The sequence below is a fragment of the Hyperolius riggenbachi genome, chromosome 3, assembly GCF_040937935.1.
Source record: "Hyperolius riggenbachi isolate aHypRig1 chromosome 3, aHypRig1.pri, whole genome shotgun sequence".
In the NCBI taxonomy this organism is placed as follows: domain Eukaryota; kingdom Metazoa; phylum Chordata; class Amphibia; order Anura; family Hyperoliidae; genus Hyperolius; species Hyperolius riggenbachi.
In genome coordinates this window covers 168,962,616-168,979,384 of record NC_090648.1, presented here as the reverse complement: position 1 = coordinate 168,979,384, position 16,769 = coordinate 168,962,616, and the positions used below count along the sequence as shown (strand labels likewise).

General features: G+C 44.5%; 1 protein-coding gene across 1 annotated transcript; it reads left to right on the top strand.

Moving 5' to 3' along the window:
* Positions 1-772: 772 nt before the first annotated feature.
* On the top strand, positions 773-16,451 carry MESD (mesoderm development LRP chaperone). Its single transcript, XM_068272477.1, has 3 exons — positions 773-953; positions 7,165-7,397; positions 14,418-16,451. The coding sequence occupies exons 1-3, from the start codon at positions 807-809 to the stop codon at positions 14,671-14,673; spliced, it is 636 nt and encodes a 211-aa protein (XP_068128578.1). The 5' UTR covers positions 773-806; the 3' UTR covers positions 14,674-16,451.
* The last annotated feature ends 318 nt before the right edge of the window (positions 16,452-16,769 follow it).

Below are 16,769 nucleotides of genomic sequence, written 5' to 3'. Positions count from 1 at the left end.
CATTCAAACCAGTGATTGCCATTAAAAGGGTTGGACGGGTTTGGGGAGGAGGGGGGGGGGGGGGGGGGTGGTTGGAGACAGCCGGCCTGGAAGTACAAATCTGGCCCTGTACATTTTCCTTTAGATCTTCTGTAAGAACTTTCCAGCTTGGCCATTAGATCAAAATATTTTATAAACCTTTCAATTGAAAAAACAAACAAACATGTATCTATAATTCAATCAAGTTTATAAAAAAAACGAGAACATGGAACAGTTTGGTTGAATCATTTACTGCCTCCCAGAGATTTTTTTCCCCCACTTCCTACTCTCAGTGATCCTGCCAAGAAGACAGAATGTGACTGAAGACATCCCAGTACGGAAATAAAACACAATCAAACCTGACAGATCTAGCTACCCGTTTCTACATTAGTAAATGATCAAGTGTTTTCTGTTTGTTCAAATTGGTAATTAGCTCCTGCTTTCCAGTTTTCTGTGACTGGTACTGGGAGATAACAGAAAGCTCCCCAGCAAGCAATTAAAACCTGACACGTTCTAAGCCTGTCTCTCTCTAGCCAGAGTTCCACTTTAGGTCCATAAAAAGTTACTTAAAAACCCTGCCCTAGCATCAGCTGGCGGTGGCGGCAGTCTGCCCATAACAAACATGGCCGTAGCTTTCCTCCAAATCACATGACATCCACAAGCGTCGCTTTACTATTGGCAGGGCCAAATTAATTCCTCCAATAAACAAATGCGCTGTCACAAGGAGCCGCGCCTCCTGTTGGTAGATGATTCTGCGCATGCGTCGTTTACTCAATCCAGACTGAAACATGGCTGCTGCCAGCGTGCGATTAGTGTGTGTCTGTCTGCTGCTGGTTCTCAGCCTGACGGCGGCCGCGGAGGAAAAGAAGAAAAAGAAAAAAGACATTCGGGATTACAATGACGCGGACATGGCTAGACTGCTGGAGCAATGGGAGGTCAGTAGCTGAGCACTCTGTATTCCCGGGCTCGCTTTATCGCTCTGTTAATTCAAATGGCTTGACTTTTGAAGAGTCAGATAAACCCCAATTAAGTGATAAGTAAAAAATAGCTTGGTGTACTTTATTGACTGTAGTGATGTGTGTTTGGTGCTGACCCTTGTAGATCCTGTCTCATGGTGTCAAGCTCTGAGCAAAGGCAACTATCGTGGTGCTAGTCTAGTTGAGGGGACACATGGCTATTTCCTGCTCACTGCAATATGGTTGCAACCACTAATGGCAGCAGGCAAATGCTATCCACGCCACCACCCAAATTAGGTTAAGTAAAGTCTACCGGTGGGGGTCCTGGTGTGCAATTTTAGTGTTAGTGTTTTCCCCTGTGTTCCCTACGACTATTTTGACGCGAGTTTGAATCCCTTCCCCTGGCTCGAATCCCAGCCAGGTCAACATCTATAAGGAGTTTGTTTGCTCTCCCTGTGTACTTTCCTCCCACATCCCAAAAACGTACTACTCTGTACAGCGCTGTGGAAGATGTTGGCTCTATATAAATGATAATAGTGATTGGAGCAGGGACGTAACTAGGAATCACTGGTTCCCCCCCCCCCCCCCCCCCCCCCTCGCTTTCTGCAAAAAATAAACTGAGAACCAATGTTATTCAGCTGGCTAGTGCACACTTAAATGTGTTTTCCCCATGCAGATGAACACTGCACGCATTTGCTCTATCATTACATTAGTTTCTGTGATAAAACATGCATGTTTTCATGCATACAGACACACATGGTGTACAGAAAAATGCACACAGAATACCAGAGCTGGGACAAGGTCCTCCAGCACCCAAGGCTGAGACACCAAAGTGCGCCCCTCCATCCCTCCCACCCCAGCCGTCAGACACTGATTGCTATTAGACTAAGAAGCGCCACAAGGCCCACAACCTCCCCAACACCTTAATATCTAGTTATCTGGCTTGCAGTCACTGCCATGTATCCCCTTTTCTTATTTCTTTCTGCTTCAAACACAATTAGGAATGAAAGCTGAATGAATTGTGCGCCCCCTCCTACACTGCGCCCTGAGGCTGGAGCCTCTCCAGCCTATGCCTCGGCCCGGCCCTGCAGAATACTGACAAACAAGTGTGCTTCCAGCCTCAGCTTATTACACTCACTCTGTTCTCATGATGGAGCAAAACTGGCTCTGCAGACTTCTCCAGCATCACTACAGTACAGAGCACTTGGGGAAGGGTAAAGAGGTTTGGGGCTGAGTCCTGTGTACAAGATCCTGCTGCACACTGAATAGGGACTGTCTACAAATGCTTGCCTACAAAACTTTGTATAATTCATTATTGGTGACTGAGCAGATGCAGTTAGTAGAACATTTGTGCAGAGAGCAGAATTTTTTTTCTCTCCATGCCCTTCGTTATCAGTCTCTCAGTACAGGTAAAAGAAACTTCTTCCCCCACAGGGCCCCCTGCGGCTGTATCCCTTGCAGGGGCTATTTCTACACCCCTGGACTGGAGTTTGACCTGCATGTAGTGGATGTGGATTTCCCCTCTCAGCTTTTCTGGTCACACTGACGCAGAGGAGACCAGTATCTCCACTCACCAAGCTTGTGATTATCTTGACTCAGAGCTTATTGTGGGATGCACACCACAGGAAGTTGAACAACATGATTAATGAGAAGTTAAAGGGACACCGAGCAAAGTACAAAAAAGAAAATTGGCACTTACTTGGGACTTCCCCCTAGTCCCCCGTACTCTGCGGGCCCCTCGGCATCCTCCAGTTCCTCTCCTCTTTTTGTATTCTGCTAAGGGGTCACCTTTTGGCTTCTGGTTTGATGACCATAATTGTGCATCTATCAAACTTTGTGTTTACCTCTCCTCTGCACTAATTTCCCCTCTGGTGCCTAACACTACCATCCCCTCTCCAATGCCTAATTCTGCCTTTCCATCTCCTGTGCCTAACACTAACCTCCACCCTTCCTCTGGCTAACACTAACCCCTCCTCACACTAACGCTGACCTTCCCCTCCAGGATGCAGATTCTGATAGGTCGCAAAAAGGGCACCTGTTTCTTCTGGCTACAATATGCACCCAAATGGCAGCATTTCAAGCACCACACATGTCGTCCTTTGACACGTGTTTATGTTAATGGCAGAAAAGATGTCATGCCACGTCTAAGGACGGCCACTGTTTTTGCTCAGATTTAACTCTATATTGCTTTTGAATACCCGTACCAAGTGCTTGCATGCACCCTATTGGGGAGCCTTTGCTTCCTTCAGCCTCTATCGAAAAAGTAAACTTTAGGGGACCCAGCAAGAAACCTAATAGGGGACATTTCTTCAGTCACAGCACCTCTACAGCACAAAGCATCGTGATTGGACAAATATTGTGGGCGTAGATTACTACCTATTGCAAACCAGGGCTGTGGAGTCGGGGCAATTTTGGGCACCCGCAGTTGGAGTCTTTGTTTCAGAAACTGAGGAGTCGGAATCGCATGATTTTTGTACAAAATCCACAGCCCTGTTAAGTATTAGACTAAGGAGTCGGAGTCTAAGCAATTTTGGGTACCCGGAGTCGGAGTTGGAGTCGTGGTTTCAGAAACTGAGGAGTCGGAAGATTTTTGTTCCGACTCCACAGCCATGTTGCAAACCTAGCAGTTTGAGTGGATGGCACCCTCCCAATCACATTAGCTGAATTTCCCAATGAGGTTGTCTGCTGAGTCCCCTAAAGTAGACCAGCACCAATAATTCTAGCTTGCCTGAAGGTTTTATGCAAATTGTATGCAGCTTGAAATAGGGCCAATCAAATGCTCTTCTGTCCAATGCCAGGCTGCATGATATTTGCTTGCAAACCATTGTTTTCTGCATCCCACTGATCCACTAATGCTGGATACACTGGTCGACCGGCGGCTCGATTACCGCTCGCCCCCATTGGCGCTTCCTTATCAGCGCTCGATTCCCTGCCATTGTCCGCAGGCGAGAATCGAGCGGGCGGGGATCGAGCGGCTTGATCGGGCCAGCTGAATATCATTAGCTGGCCGGATCAGCTGGTCGATACATGGTTCAGAAACGTACCGTGTATCCCCAGCATGAAAGGAAGTCTGAAGTGAAAATAAACTTTTTAAATAATTTGTATGTGTAGTGCAGCTAAGAAATAGAACATTAATAGCACATATGTCTCATATTGTTTCCAGTACAAGAAACTTCAGTTATCTATGCAAAAGAGCTGCTCTGAGCTCTCCAACCCAACTTGGGTGGCTACAGCTCTGTTTTCTGAAGTACCCATCTCAACCTATCTCTCAATGTTTCGTGGTTTTTTTTTAAGGTTTTACTGCATGAAAGTTCATTAGCTTTGCTCTGTTTCATAGTTTAAAATGCAGAGTGTAGTTTGTAAATGGCAAATATTAGAAAATGACGCAATGCTATATAAAAAATAAACCCCAAAAACCTATATAACTGAAAAAAATTACTCTTTTCTTTGCTTCTAATGTTCTATTCATTATCTGCACTACACATACAATTTATTATATCATAAGGGTTTTTTTTTTGTTTTGTTGTTTCTGTGTCACTTTAAAGGACAACTGAAGTGAGTGGTATGTGGAGGCTGCCATATTTATTTCATTTTAAGCAATACCATTTATTTGGCTGTCCTGCTGATTCTCTTCTTCTAATACTTTTAGGCATAGACCCTGAACAAGCAGGCAGCAGATCAGGTCTTTCTGACTATACTCAATTCACTAAGCTTATCTCCGGTCTTTAATAACTCTTCTAGAGTTGTTACCATGGTGATAAGGCATGTAGTATTCAGGAAACATTTTACCTCAGGCAAGCCTAAAGTTAACTCTTCTGTCTTTTTAAGTTAACTCTCCAATCCTTAAAATAACTCCAGAGTTAAAGACAGGCTGTTAATTAACTGCCTGTGAAATGAACTACAGAGGAGGTAACTTAAAGAGACTCTGTAACAACAAAAACCTCCCCTGGGGGGTACTCACCTCGGGTGGGGGAAGCCTCCGGATCCTAATGAGGCTTCCCACGCCGTCCTCTGTCCCACGGGGGTCTCGCCGCAGCCCTCCGAACAGCCGGCGACTGTGCCGACTGTCAGTTCAATATTTACCTTTGCTGGCTCCAGCGGGGGCGCTGTGGCGACTTTCGGCACGGAAATAGACGGAAATACCCGATCTCCGTCGGGTCCGCTCTACTGCGCAGGCGCCGGAAACTTGCGCCTGCGCAGTAGAGCAGACCCGACGGCGATCGGGTATTTCCGCCTACTTCGGCGCCGAGAGGCATCAGAGCGCCTGCGCAGGAGCCAGGAAGGTAAATAATGACGTCACCGCTGCCCGGACTGCACGGAGGGCTACAGCGAGACCCCCGAGGGACGCAGGACGGCGTGGGAAGCCTCATTAGGATCCTGAGGCTTCCCCCACCCGAGGTGAGTACCCCCCAGGGGCCGTTTTGGCGTTACAGTTCCTCTTTAAGGAATGAAGAGATAAGATAACTCTCTCACTGTGTGGAGGTAAGTTTTCTCTTGCCTTATTATCTCCAGCATGCTCTTAGTGAATTGAGGCCATTGTCAGATCTGACAAGATTGGCTACATGCTTGTTTTTGGAGTTATTCAAACACTACTGCTGCCAAATAGATCAGCAGGGCTGCCAGGCAACTGCAATTGTTTAAAAGGAAATAAATATGGTAGCCTCTATTCTTCTCACATCAATTGTCCTTGAAGCAAAGTCCAGCGTTTAAGTTACCTTTACTATAACTCGCTGATCTATGTAATGTCAAAAGGTAAATCTGTTACCATTCTGTTAAACATTAGTTTAATTTGGTATATATTTGGGTACCTTTGCTGTACAGAATTGGAGCACATGGTTGATTGAAATCATTGCATGTGTTTGATACCACCCCATATTGGTGATTTAGGAGGCAAAAGAAGCTCCAAGCATTACCTGTTGAATGTAGTGTGATGCTAATCGAACATCAGTGTGAATGCTGCCATTGAACTCGCGTGTGCTTTTTCACCAGTATTTTCCTGTTGCTCAAATCTTTATTTATAAAGCGCCAACATATTACGCAGGGCTGAATGATCTTGCTTGTCTTGTTGCTCTTCATGTCTTCCTTATTCTGTGTTTTGTCAGATGTGCCTCTAGCAAACAGCAGATTTATAATAATCTTGTCATATCATAATGGATGGTAGGGGAGTGAGAGGTTGCAAGTAGAAAGAAGCAGGGAAGATTCTGTCCAACAACCAGATCTGCAGCAGTGCTGGTACTCTGTGGGAATGGTTAAGGGCTCTGCCTCTGACACAGGCGAGCTGGGTTCAAATCTCAGCTCTTCCTATTCAGTAAGCCAGTAAGGAGTTCTTGGGCAAGACTCCCTAACACTGCTACTGCCTATTGAGCGCGCCCTAGTGGCTGCAGTGCAAGCGCTTCAAGTCTGACAAGAGGAAATCGCTATAAAAATACTCTAATTATTATACAGGCTGCATGTTAATGGGAGGTGTTTGTAAAACATAGGTGGCCAGAGTTTGTTTCATACTGTAATAGGTTTTATATACTGCTTACATCTGTTGCAAATTTGAAATTATCACTTCCAATATTTGGAGTCTTAAAATGAAAACTAGTGTAACAATGAAATATTACCTCCTTGGAATGGCTGCCTTTGCTGATTTCCATGTCTTGCCTTTTTATAGTGTCCGTTTTTTGTCTGCATTGTATTGAAGCGTGTCTTGTCTCCTACTTGTACGTATTGTCAGGAAACCTATAAAGAGAGGCTAAGGACACTAACTAGGCTAACAAACTGGCTGTGATTTATTATTATATAGTGCCGACATCTTAGCGCTGTACAGACTATATTGTCCTGACCCTCAGTGGGCTCACAATCTAATCCCTACCATAGTCATGTCTGTCTGTATTGTGAAGTGTATCTATCGTAGTCTAGGGCCAATTTTAGGGGGAAGCCAATGAACATATCTGTATGCTTTTGGTATGTGGGAGGAAACTGGAGTGCTCGGAGGAAACCCACACAGACGCAGGGAGAACATACTGTGCATATAGTGCCCTGGCTGGGATTCGAAACACAAGGCGAGAGTGCTAACCACTACGCCAGCGTGTTGCCCTAAATTTGAAAAGGCTTTTATTTTATATTTGTGAGAAAGCAAGAATTCCTTTTGAAAGATTTGCTTTACGGTATGTGCCTGATCATTGTGTTCTCCTGTATTCCATAGAAAGATGATGACATTGAGGAGGGTGATCTCCCAGAGCATAAACGGAAACCTGCTCCAGTAGACTTCACAAAGCTTGATGCCAGTAACCCGGAAAGCATCCTGCAGATGACCAAGAAGGGCAAGACTATAATGGTCTTTGCAACTGTTTCAGGAAACCCAACAGAGAAAGAGACAGAAGAAATTACCAGTCTGTGGCAGGGTAGCCTATTTAATGCCAACTATGACATTCAGCGGTAAGACTGTAGAATGTTTGGAGGCTTATGCCTAGTTTTGCTGTACGTGAGTTCATCTGTCTTCTGTAGGATGAATCTGTCCTTGCATGGATCTTTTTCAGAGGCTGTATGTCTTGAAGTACTTTATTGAACCCCCTGCAGGGGCTGTTTTTGGTTGGGCAACTTATTATTATTATTTTTTTTTATTCATTTTTTCCTACCTACATCCTTTTTTGGGGGGAGGAATATCGGCTGAACCCTTACGGATATGCATCCACCATACCCTATAGGCTATCGCACTCCAGCCATATACCAGGGTTGGTGTTATGCAACCCAGGTTTGGGACTACCCTCCTTTTTTCCTGTAAATTTCAGGGCTGTGGAGTCGGGGCAATTTTGGGTGCCTGGAGTCGGGGGGAAAAATGCACAGACTCCCGACTTCTAATGAATTTAAACTGTAATTAAAATAGAAAATATGATAAAATGTTCTATTTCTCAGATAATAGTCATCATAAATAATTTATATATACAGTAATAGCTGTGCTTAGTCCACAAAAATGAAATAAACCAATCAATATTAGTTACTTGTGCTGCTTCAATAAAGCAGTCTCCGTGTTTCTAAAGTCAGATATACATATCTGATTGTGATTGTATAGATGTGTACACAGGAATCTCTTAAGCCTCATCTACACGGGTAGATGAGGCTGTGATCCGGCGGCTCAATTAGCCGCCGGATCGCCTCTTCCACGTGCCCGCCGCGTCCCCCGCATTTGAGTCCCCGCCGGCGCCGCTTATCTTCCGCTCGATTCCCTGCCATTGTCCCCTCGCGGGGAGCGAGCAGGGAATCGGCGGTGCGGAGATCCGTCCTGTCGGATCTTATCAATCGAGCCGCATCAGCGGCTCGATTTGATAAGGAGCATTGCGGCCGCATCTACTTGTGTAGATGCGGCTTTATATATATACTAAATAACATCTATGCTGTGAGTATAAAGCCTGATGTGTAGCCGTGTCACTAATAGAGATGGTCAATGAGATGGAAATAATTCTGCGTTGATTCTGATTTATGCAATTGTACGCACTCTTTGCTCATGAAATCAAATAATTTGATGTGTTGTTAAAATTTTGGTTTGGTGACTATGAATTAATGGTACCTGAGAAGGATGAAAAGAAAAGTTTTATACATACCTGGGGCTTCTTTCAGTCCCTCGCTGTCCTCCTCCGCCACCTGGATCTTCTGCTATGAGTCCTGGTATTTCAGCCAGTCAGAGCAGTCCGGCCGCATGCCGCTTCCACAGCCAGAAGCATTCTGCACCTGCGCAATAGTGCTGTGCAGGTGTCGTACGCTCCCGGCGGCAGAGTGTGTGCATGCGCACTACGCCAGACTGGCTGAAGTACCTGGACTCAGCAGAAGATCCAGGTGGCGGAGGAGGACAGCGAGGGACTGATTAGCCTGAGGGGTGGGCTGGAGGAAGCCCCAGGTATGTATACAACTTTAATTTCATCTGTCTCAGGTTTACTTTGTTACATAGTAGTACTATACCCTACATATGCACTCTACATATGCACTCTCCACAGAGCTGCAGGGAATCCACTGAGAATGTTGTGCACATTGAACACAGAGGTGTTGTCTGTCACCCATAAACCTGGTTCAGATTGTGCATGAAGAATGTGTAATAGAGGAAGAATCTCCTTATTCCCCTGCAGACTATCTGCTCATCACTCTTACATGTACCCACAGTCACATTGCCTAGGGCCTGATAGATGTTCTTTGTTCCGGTCTGTACATTTTGCAAGTACTCTTACCAAGGACTAGTTTTAGTCTATGACTAAAGGAAATAAATATGGCATATGTATCTCTTGCATATCCTTCTCAATTCAGTTGTCTTTTAAAATTCCTAAGCGTTGGCACTTAAGAGATGAATTTTATGTTACATACTTTGAATCAACAAGATTGTAATATGCAAATTAGAAGAGTCGGTGGAATCCTAAACTGAGGAGTCGGTGGATTTTTGTACCGACTCCACAGCCCTGTTTAATTTAACATCCCATTGTCTGTCATACTACACTATAAGAGGATCCTGATTCTCATCTGCTTTTTTCTACCTTGGAAGACCTGCAGGTATTCCAGACCACACACTACCATCTCTCCAGCTCGTTCTCATCCTTACTTTGGTGGTGAGGGCAGGGTAAATGTGCCACAACATCTGGCAGTATCCAACATGAGGGGTTCAGTGAAGGAATGCCTTTTTGGATTTCAAACTTTAACCCCCTTGCCGTTTCAATTGTGTCGGCAAGGGGCCGGCGCAGCACAAAAAAATTGTGCAAATCGGCCCAGCGGGGCCTGAGAAATCCTGCGCAGGTTACCCCGAGCTGAGCTCGGGATAACCGGCAAGGAGGTTAAAGGACAACTGTAGGGAGAGGTATATGGAGGATGCCATATTTATTGCCTTTTAAATAACACCACTTGCCTGGCAGCCCCGCTGATCTATATGGCTGCAGTAGTGTCTGAATTGTACCAGAAGCAAGCATGCAGCTAATCTTGTCAGACCTGACAATGTCAAACGCCTTATCTGCTGCATGCTTGTTCAGGGGCTATGGCTAGAAGTATTAGAGGCAGAGGATCATCAGGATTGCTAAGCAACTGGTATGGTTTAAAAGGGAATAAACATGCAGCCTGGTGCTGGACGTGGGGTGGACGTTGGGTGCGCGTCCTAGTGGAGCGGGTTACGAGGGGGGGGGGGGGGGTGTCTTGGTGCTGGACGTGGGGTGGACATTGGGTGCGCGTCCTAGTGGACAGTGGAGCGGATTACGGGGTGGGGTGGGAGGGGGCTAGGGTGCAGTGGCAAAGCTAGCATAGTTGCCCCAGTATAGGGAGTTTAGTTGCCCCAGTATAGCCAATATAGTGCCCCAGTATGGCTAGAATAGTGCCCAGTGGGGGAAGAGGACAGTCCTGCGGCCCAACCAGGGAACGTCCCGTGGACCACCAGTGGGCCGCGGACCACAGGTTGAGGACCCCCGCGCTAGGGGACATCTCCTATTCCCCTCTGTCACAATTTCGCCGCTCCGCGCCGCATTAAAAGTAGTCAAAAACAGTTTTAAAAAGTTTGTTTATAAACAAACAAAATGCCCACCAAAACAGGAAGTAGGTGTACAGTATGTCCACACATAGAAAATACATCCATACTCAAGCAGGCTGTATACAGCTTTCCTTTTGAATCTCAAGAGATCATTTTTGTGTTTCTTTCCCCCTGCAGCTCTCACCCACTGAAGAGTTACAGGCTGATTTTCTTCCTGCAGACAGCTCTGCCCGTGTCTGTAATTCCTCAGCATGTGACTTCTTTCACATCCAGAGCTTTCTGCTATTGCCAGGCTGGAGATGCAGGGGAAAAGTGCTGCTGTTGTGATATCTGGCGCCCTCTTCACAGGGGTGCCCCTGAGTGCAAATGTCCCAGCCATTCATCTCTCACTCTGCATTTTGCTGCTGCTATTCCCTGCATTGTGCACCCTCAGAGGAAAGTGGGCTGTTGCCCATAGCAACCAGTAGCTCGGCTGCGCCAATTTGTGCGGCATGTTGCTGTGCAGCTGCATCTTCTGATTCTATTAAGACATGGGGGCCCAAATCAGTTACTTTGCTTAGGGCCCCATTTAGACTTAATCCGGCTCTGAGTAAGCCAGAGCACATTAGAATAGGTTTAGGAATTTGTAGGATGGTAGAAAACAGGATGAAATTTTTGTTACGGAGTCTCTTTAAGGACTAGACACTTTTTTTCCATTCAGACCACTGCAGCTTTTATTGCTCAGTCATACAACCTACCACCTAAATGAATTTTACCTCCTATTCTTGTCATGAATACAGCTTTCTTTTGGTGCTATTTGATTGCTGTTGTGATTTTTAGTTTTTATTATATTCATCAAAAAAGACATAAATTTTGTCAAAAATTTTTTTTTTATTTACTTTCTGTGCTGACATTTTTCAAATAAAGTAACATTTCTGTATACTCTTTTTTTTTTTTTTTTTTTTTTTTTTTTTTTTTTTTTTTTTTTTTTTTTTTTTTTTGTCTAAATTTATTGTGCTACATGTCTTTGATTAAAAAAAAAATCCAATAAGTGTATATTTATTGGTTTGGGTAAAAGTTATAGCGTTTACAAACTATGGTTCAAAAAGTGAATTTTCCCATTCTGAAGCATCTCTGACTTTTCTGAGCACCTGTCATGTTTCATGAGGTGCTTGAATTCCAAGATAGTATAATGACCCCATTTTGGAAAGAAGACATCCCAAAGTATTCACCAAGAGGCATGGTGAGTTTTTTTTTTTTGTTTGTTTTTTTTGTTTTTGTTTTTATCACAAGTTAGCGGAAAATGACACTGATAAAAAATAAAGTTTCCATTTCTGCTAACTTGTGACAAAAAAAGGAAATCTGCCACGGACTCACCATGCCACTCTCTGAATACTTTGGGGTGTCTACTTTCCAAAATGGGGACATTTGTGGGGTGTTTACTGTCCTGGCATTTTGGGGGGGTGCTAAATTGTAAGCACCCCTGTAAAGCCTAAAGGTAGTCATAGGACTTTGGGCCCCTTAGCGCACCTAGGCTGCAAAAAAGTGTTACACGTGGTATCGCCGTACTCAGGAGAAATAGTATAATGTGTTTTGGGGTGTAATTTTACACATACCCATGCTGGGTGGGAGAAATATCTCTGTAAGGCCTCTCGCACACTGCACGCGATTCCGATTCAGATTCCGCTTTTTAATCTGTTTCTACATCAGATTCAGATTCCGATTTGCAGTGTGCAGGGAGCAAACTGCAAATTCGGAATCGGATGTAAAAACTGATTAAAAAGCGGAATCTGAATCGCTTGCAGTGTGCAAGAGGCCTTTTTTTTTTTTTTTTTTTTTTTTTTTTTTTTTACACACATAATTGTCCATTTACAGAGATATTGCTCCCACATAGCATGAGTATGTTCAAAAATACACCCCAAAACACATTGGCCTCAATTCAGTAAGATCAGGCTGGAGATGAGACAAGAGAAAACTTGCCACCACACAGTGAGAGTTATCTTATCTCTTCATTCCTTAAGTTACCTCCTCTGTAGTTACGTTACCTCCTCTGTAGTTATTTTCATACACTGTTAATTAACAGCCTGTCTTTAACTTTAGCATTCTGGAGTTATTTTAAGGATTGAGGAGTTAACTTAAAGACAGAGTTAACTTTAGGTTTGCCTGAGGTAAAATGTTTCCTGAATACTACATGCCTCATCACCATGGTGATAACTCTAGAAATGTTATTAAAGACAGGAGATAAGCTTAGTGAATTGAGACCATTATTGAGTACCTTTAGGATTTCACAGGTCATTTTGAGGCATTTAGTTTCTAGACTACTCCTCATGGTTTAGGGCCTCTAAAATGCCAGGGCAGTATAGCAACCCCACAAGTGATCCCATTTTAGAAAGAAGACGCCTACAAGGTATTCCGTTAGGTGTATGGTGAGTTCATAGAAGATTAAATTTTTTGTCACAAGTTAGCGGAAATTGTCATTTGTCATTTTCCACTAACTTGTGACAAAAAAATAAAATCTTCTATGAACTCCTCATACATCTAACGGAATACCTTGGGGTGTCTTCTTTCTAAAATGGGGTCACTTGTGGGGTTCCTATACTGCCCTGGCATTTTAGGGGCCCAAAAGCCGTGCGGAGTAGTCTGGAAACCAAATGCCTCAAAATGACTGTTCAGGGGTATAAGCATCTGCAAATTTTGATGACAGGTGGTCTGAGGGGCCAAATTTTGTGGAACCGATCATAAGCAGGGTGGCCTCTTAGATGACCGATTGTATTGGCACTGAAGCGCAGGATGTTTTCAAATCGTGACCTGGACATGGCAGCAGAGAACATGGGCATGTGATGTATTGGGTGCGTAGACCAATAAGACCGCAATACATTCTTTTTGACTAGCCCCATGCTAAGGAGAAGGCCCCAAAAAATGTTACGTTCGGAAACTTGGAGCGGTTTCCACCGAAAAGGCTGGGCATGGTAGCTTCTTGGATTGGCGGTTGCGTATTGTGTGGCATAACGGTTGGTCTCAGCCACAGTTAAGTCTTAGAGACCAACAGTGATCAGAAAAAAAAAATTCTGTCACTGCGGTGGGGCGGGTGAGGGTTTGGCCGGGTGATCAGAAGCCCACAGGGGGCAGATTAGTGCCTGATCTGATGGATAGGAGGGCTAGGGGGTGACAGGAGGTGATTGATGGGTGTCTCAGGGTGTGATTAGAGTGGGGAATAGATGCAAGCAATGCACTGGGGAGATGACTGGGGGGGAGGGGGGGTGTCTGAGTGCGATCTGAGGGTGTGGGCGTGTAATTGGGTGCCTGCAAGGGGCAGATTAGGGTCTGATCTGATGGGTAGCAGTGACAGGGGGTGACTGATGGGTGATCAGTGGGTGATTAGAGAGGAGAACAGATGTAAACAATGCACTCGGGAGGTGATCTGCGGGCATCTGAGGGTGTGGGCAGGTGATCAGGTGCCCACAAGGGGCAGGTTAGGGTCTGATCTGATGGGTGGCAGTGACAGGGGTGATTGACAGGTGATCAGCGGGTGATTACAGTGGAGAATAGATGTATACAGTACACAGGGTGGGGGGGGGGTCTGGGGAGGATCTGAGGGTGGGGAGGGGGGCAGTTTAGGACCTGATCTAAAATCTAGTGTTGGCAGATAGTGACAGGGGGTGATTGATGGGTGATTGGGTGCAAACAGTGGTCTCGGGGGTAATCGGGGGGGGGGGAGGGGGGGGGGTCTGAGGGGTGCTGTGGGCGATCAGAGGGCAGGGGGGCAGGATCAGCGTGCTTGGGTGCTTGCATACACAGCTGCCTCCTACCCTGGTGGTTTCTCAATCACTGGGACCACCAGGGTAGGAGGCAGCCTATATAATACACTTTGTATACATTGCCACTTTGCGGCCGCCTATTGGTAGTGGGCGGTCGGCAGGTGGTTAAAGAAGTGAAATGGTGCTTTATTTATTAATCCAACATGTTAATGTTTTTTAACATTGTAGATTCATTGTGGGTTCCAATCGTGTGATTTTCATGCTACGTGATGGCGGGTTCGCTTGGGAGGTGAAGGACTTTCTCGTTAACCAGGAACGGTGTGCAGATGTGACACTGGAGGGACAAGTGTACCCTGGCAAGGGGGGAGATGGCACTGCGAAAGTCAAGAACTTAAATAAACCAGAGAAGAAAAAGAGTGACAGCAAGAAAGAAAAGTCCTCAGTAGAAACTAACAAGCCATCACCTACAAAGGAAGATTTATGACAGATTCCTGATCACTGAGGTAGTAAGACAGGATGACAATGACTCTTAGAACTAATCTGTCCATGGATTCTGTAGTAGACAGATGTTACAGATTATACTCTTCATGAAGGCCGAGTTTCCTCAGATAAAGTATTTCTTCATGAAGGGGACTGAAGTTGTGGTTATACTTTTCAGCGTGACAAATATGAAGATGATGTGGTCCTCATTTCAAGATGGTCTTCACAGTTGGGTAACATGGCTGCTTACAGAGTGTCTCACCCATGAGGTTTGGAGGAGACATCACATCTCCACTTATTCCATCCAGATATGCAACACTTCACGGCAGAAATGTGGTGATCTTCAAACTTTACAATAGTACATCAAATTAGGTGGAACTAATGGATAACCTTTCTAATTTTTTTTTTTTTTTTTTATTATATGTAAGTGTAAAAACTTTAATTAAGCATTAATTGAACACAAAACTATGGCCAAGCAAATGGTTTATTAATGTAGATGTTTCAGTGATAGCATTGCAGTTAGTGGTGTGCCGTCCTTGCTACTTGTGCCTGGTACTGTCAAAATGGCCACCTTTTTAGCTTTGCTGTGTTGTCAAGGTTACGCTGCATTCTCCAGTACGGTTACAAGCCGCTGACACTAGAGGGAGTGTATTCACCTGCAAAGTTGTCCCATAAATGGATCATGAGCCAATTTTAATACCTACAGAGCATATTACTATAGTAGATCAGCGCTAGAGATGGTCGGTAAGAGACTAAATTCTGGCTTGCATGCATTGTTTGCGGCATGGAACTAGTTCCACCAAAAACACCTGATATTTTTATTGGCCCAGTTTCAAGCTACCTGGAATTTGCATGCAAACTGGAAATATTAGCATGGAGATAGCATAAATTGATATACAGAACATAGCTGTGTACACACACTAGATGGAACAGTTCTGTCTAATCTCACTATTCTCCCCCCCGGCCAGTAATCAGCCCAACGGATCAATTCATCCAAGCACTGGCCGAGAGCTTTAGTTCACAACTCGCTCCATCGGTCCTCTTCACCTGCATAGCAACAGAATGTGCTATCACAGCAGTTATCACGTGATCTGCCGCTCGTGGCGCTTTGTGCGCGTAAAACATTACTCCGCGTGATAAATGAAGGTTTGCTTGTCTCACGTGCGTGATCGCGTGCAAACCTTCATTTATCATACGGAGTACTGTTTTACGTGCGCAAAGCGACAGATCGCGTGATAACTGCTGTAGTAGCGGTTATCATGCTTTAGTGAATCAAGCCCTTTTATGTATAGAAGAAAGTTGTCCAGAGGCAATGAATATGTTGGTTCACATGGAAAACATACTAGAAAAATCACGAATATTTAAGTAATGTAGGTTAAGAAGCAGCGTTGAGAGCAAAGTGCTTTACCTGTACCAAGCACTCAGAATCTAATATTCCACTGATGTCAGTAGATGTTTATTGAGCCTAAAGGAGTTTCATGTCTGAATAGTGGCGAATACAGTTCCTATTTATAGAAATGTGGAGAACAAGAACATTGTTTTTTGTTTTCTGCCTTCTTATAAGTCATTACTCTTTTGATGCTGTATTTATGAAAGGGCCATATTTGATGTGTTAGACACAATTTTTATAAATCAGAGTGATTGTTTTCCCCCATGATTTGGTATATTGTGTACATTTTTTTCTTTTCCAGTATTATAATCTGTATACCAGTATATTCTGCAGAGTCCAGAAGTACAGTATTGTCAATACCGTGCCAATTATACCTTACAATTCATTTTTAACCATGGGTCTCCTGTCATACATTTTATATTTTCTATTCTTGAGGCTGGTGGCAACACTGTGTGTGCTGATCTGCGTTTTTGTATGGGGTTTTGCTTGCTTCTGAATAGCGTCTGATTTTCATTTGAATGGAAGTGCAATTGGAAACCCGTGTAAGTGCATCCGAATATACTAAAGAAAAAAAGAGAGAGACCGCTACACTCACATGTATGACCAAAAGGGAGCAGGGAAATCAAATGCCAAAGTCCACGAGCAACCAGAAAAATCCCGCTGCACCAGTTGGTTGGGTGAAATAGAAAATCCTTTATTAAATCTGTTAA

Excerpts from the sequence above, each read along its gene's own strand:
- MESD (XM_068272477.1), top strand. The coding sequence starts at position 807 with ATGGCTGCTGCCAGCGTGCGATTAGTGTGTGTCTGTCTGCTGCTGGTT. Across the intron at positions 954-7,164 it reads GACTGCTGGAGCAATGGGAG|AAAGATGATGACATTGAGGA; the intron begins GTCAGTAGCTGA and ends TGTATTCCATAG. Across the intron at positions 7,398-14,417 it reads GCCAACTATGACATTCAGCG|ATTCATTGTGGGTTCCAATC; the intron begins GTAAGACTGTAG and ends TTAACATTGTAG.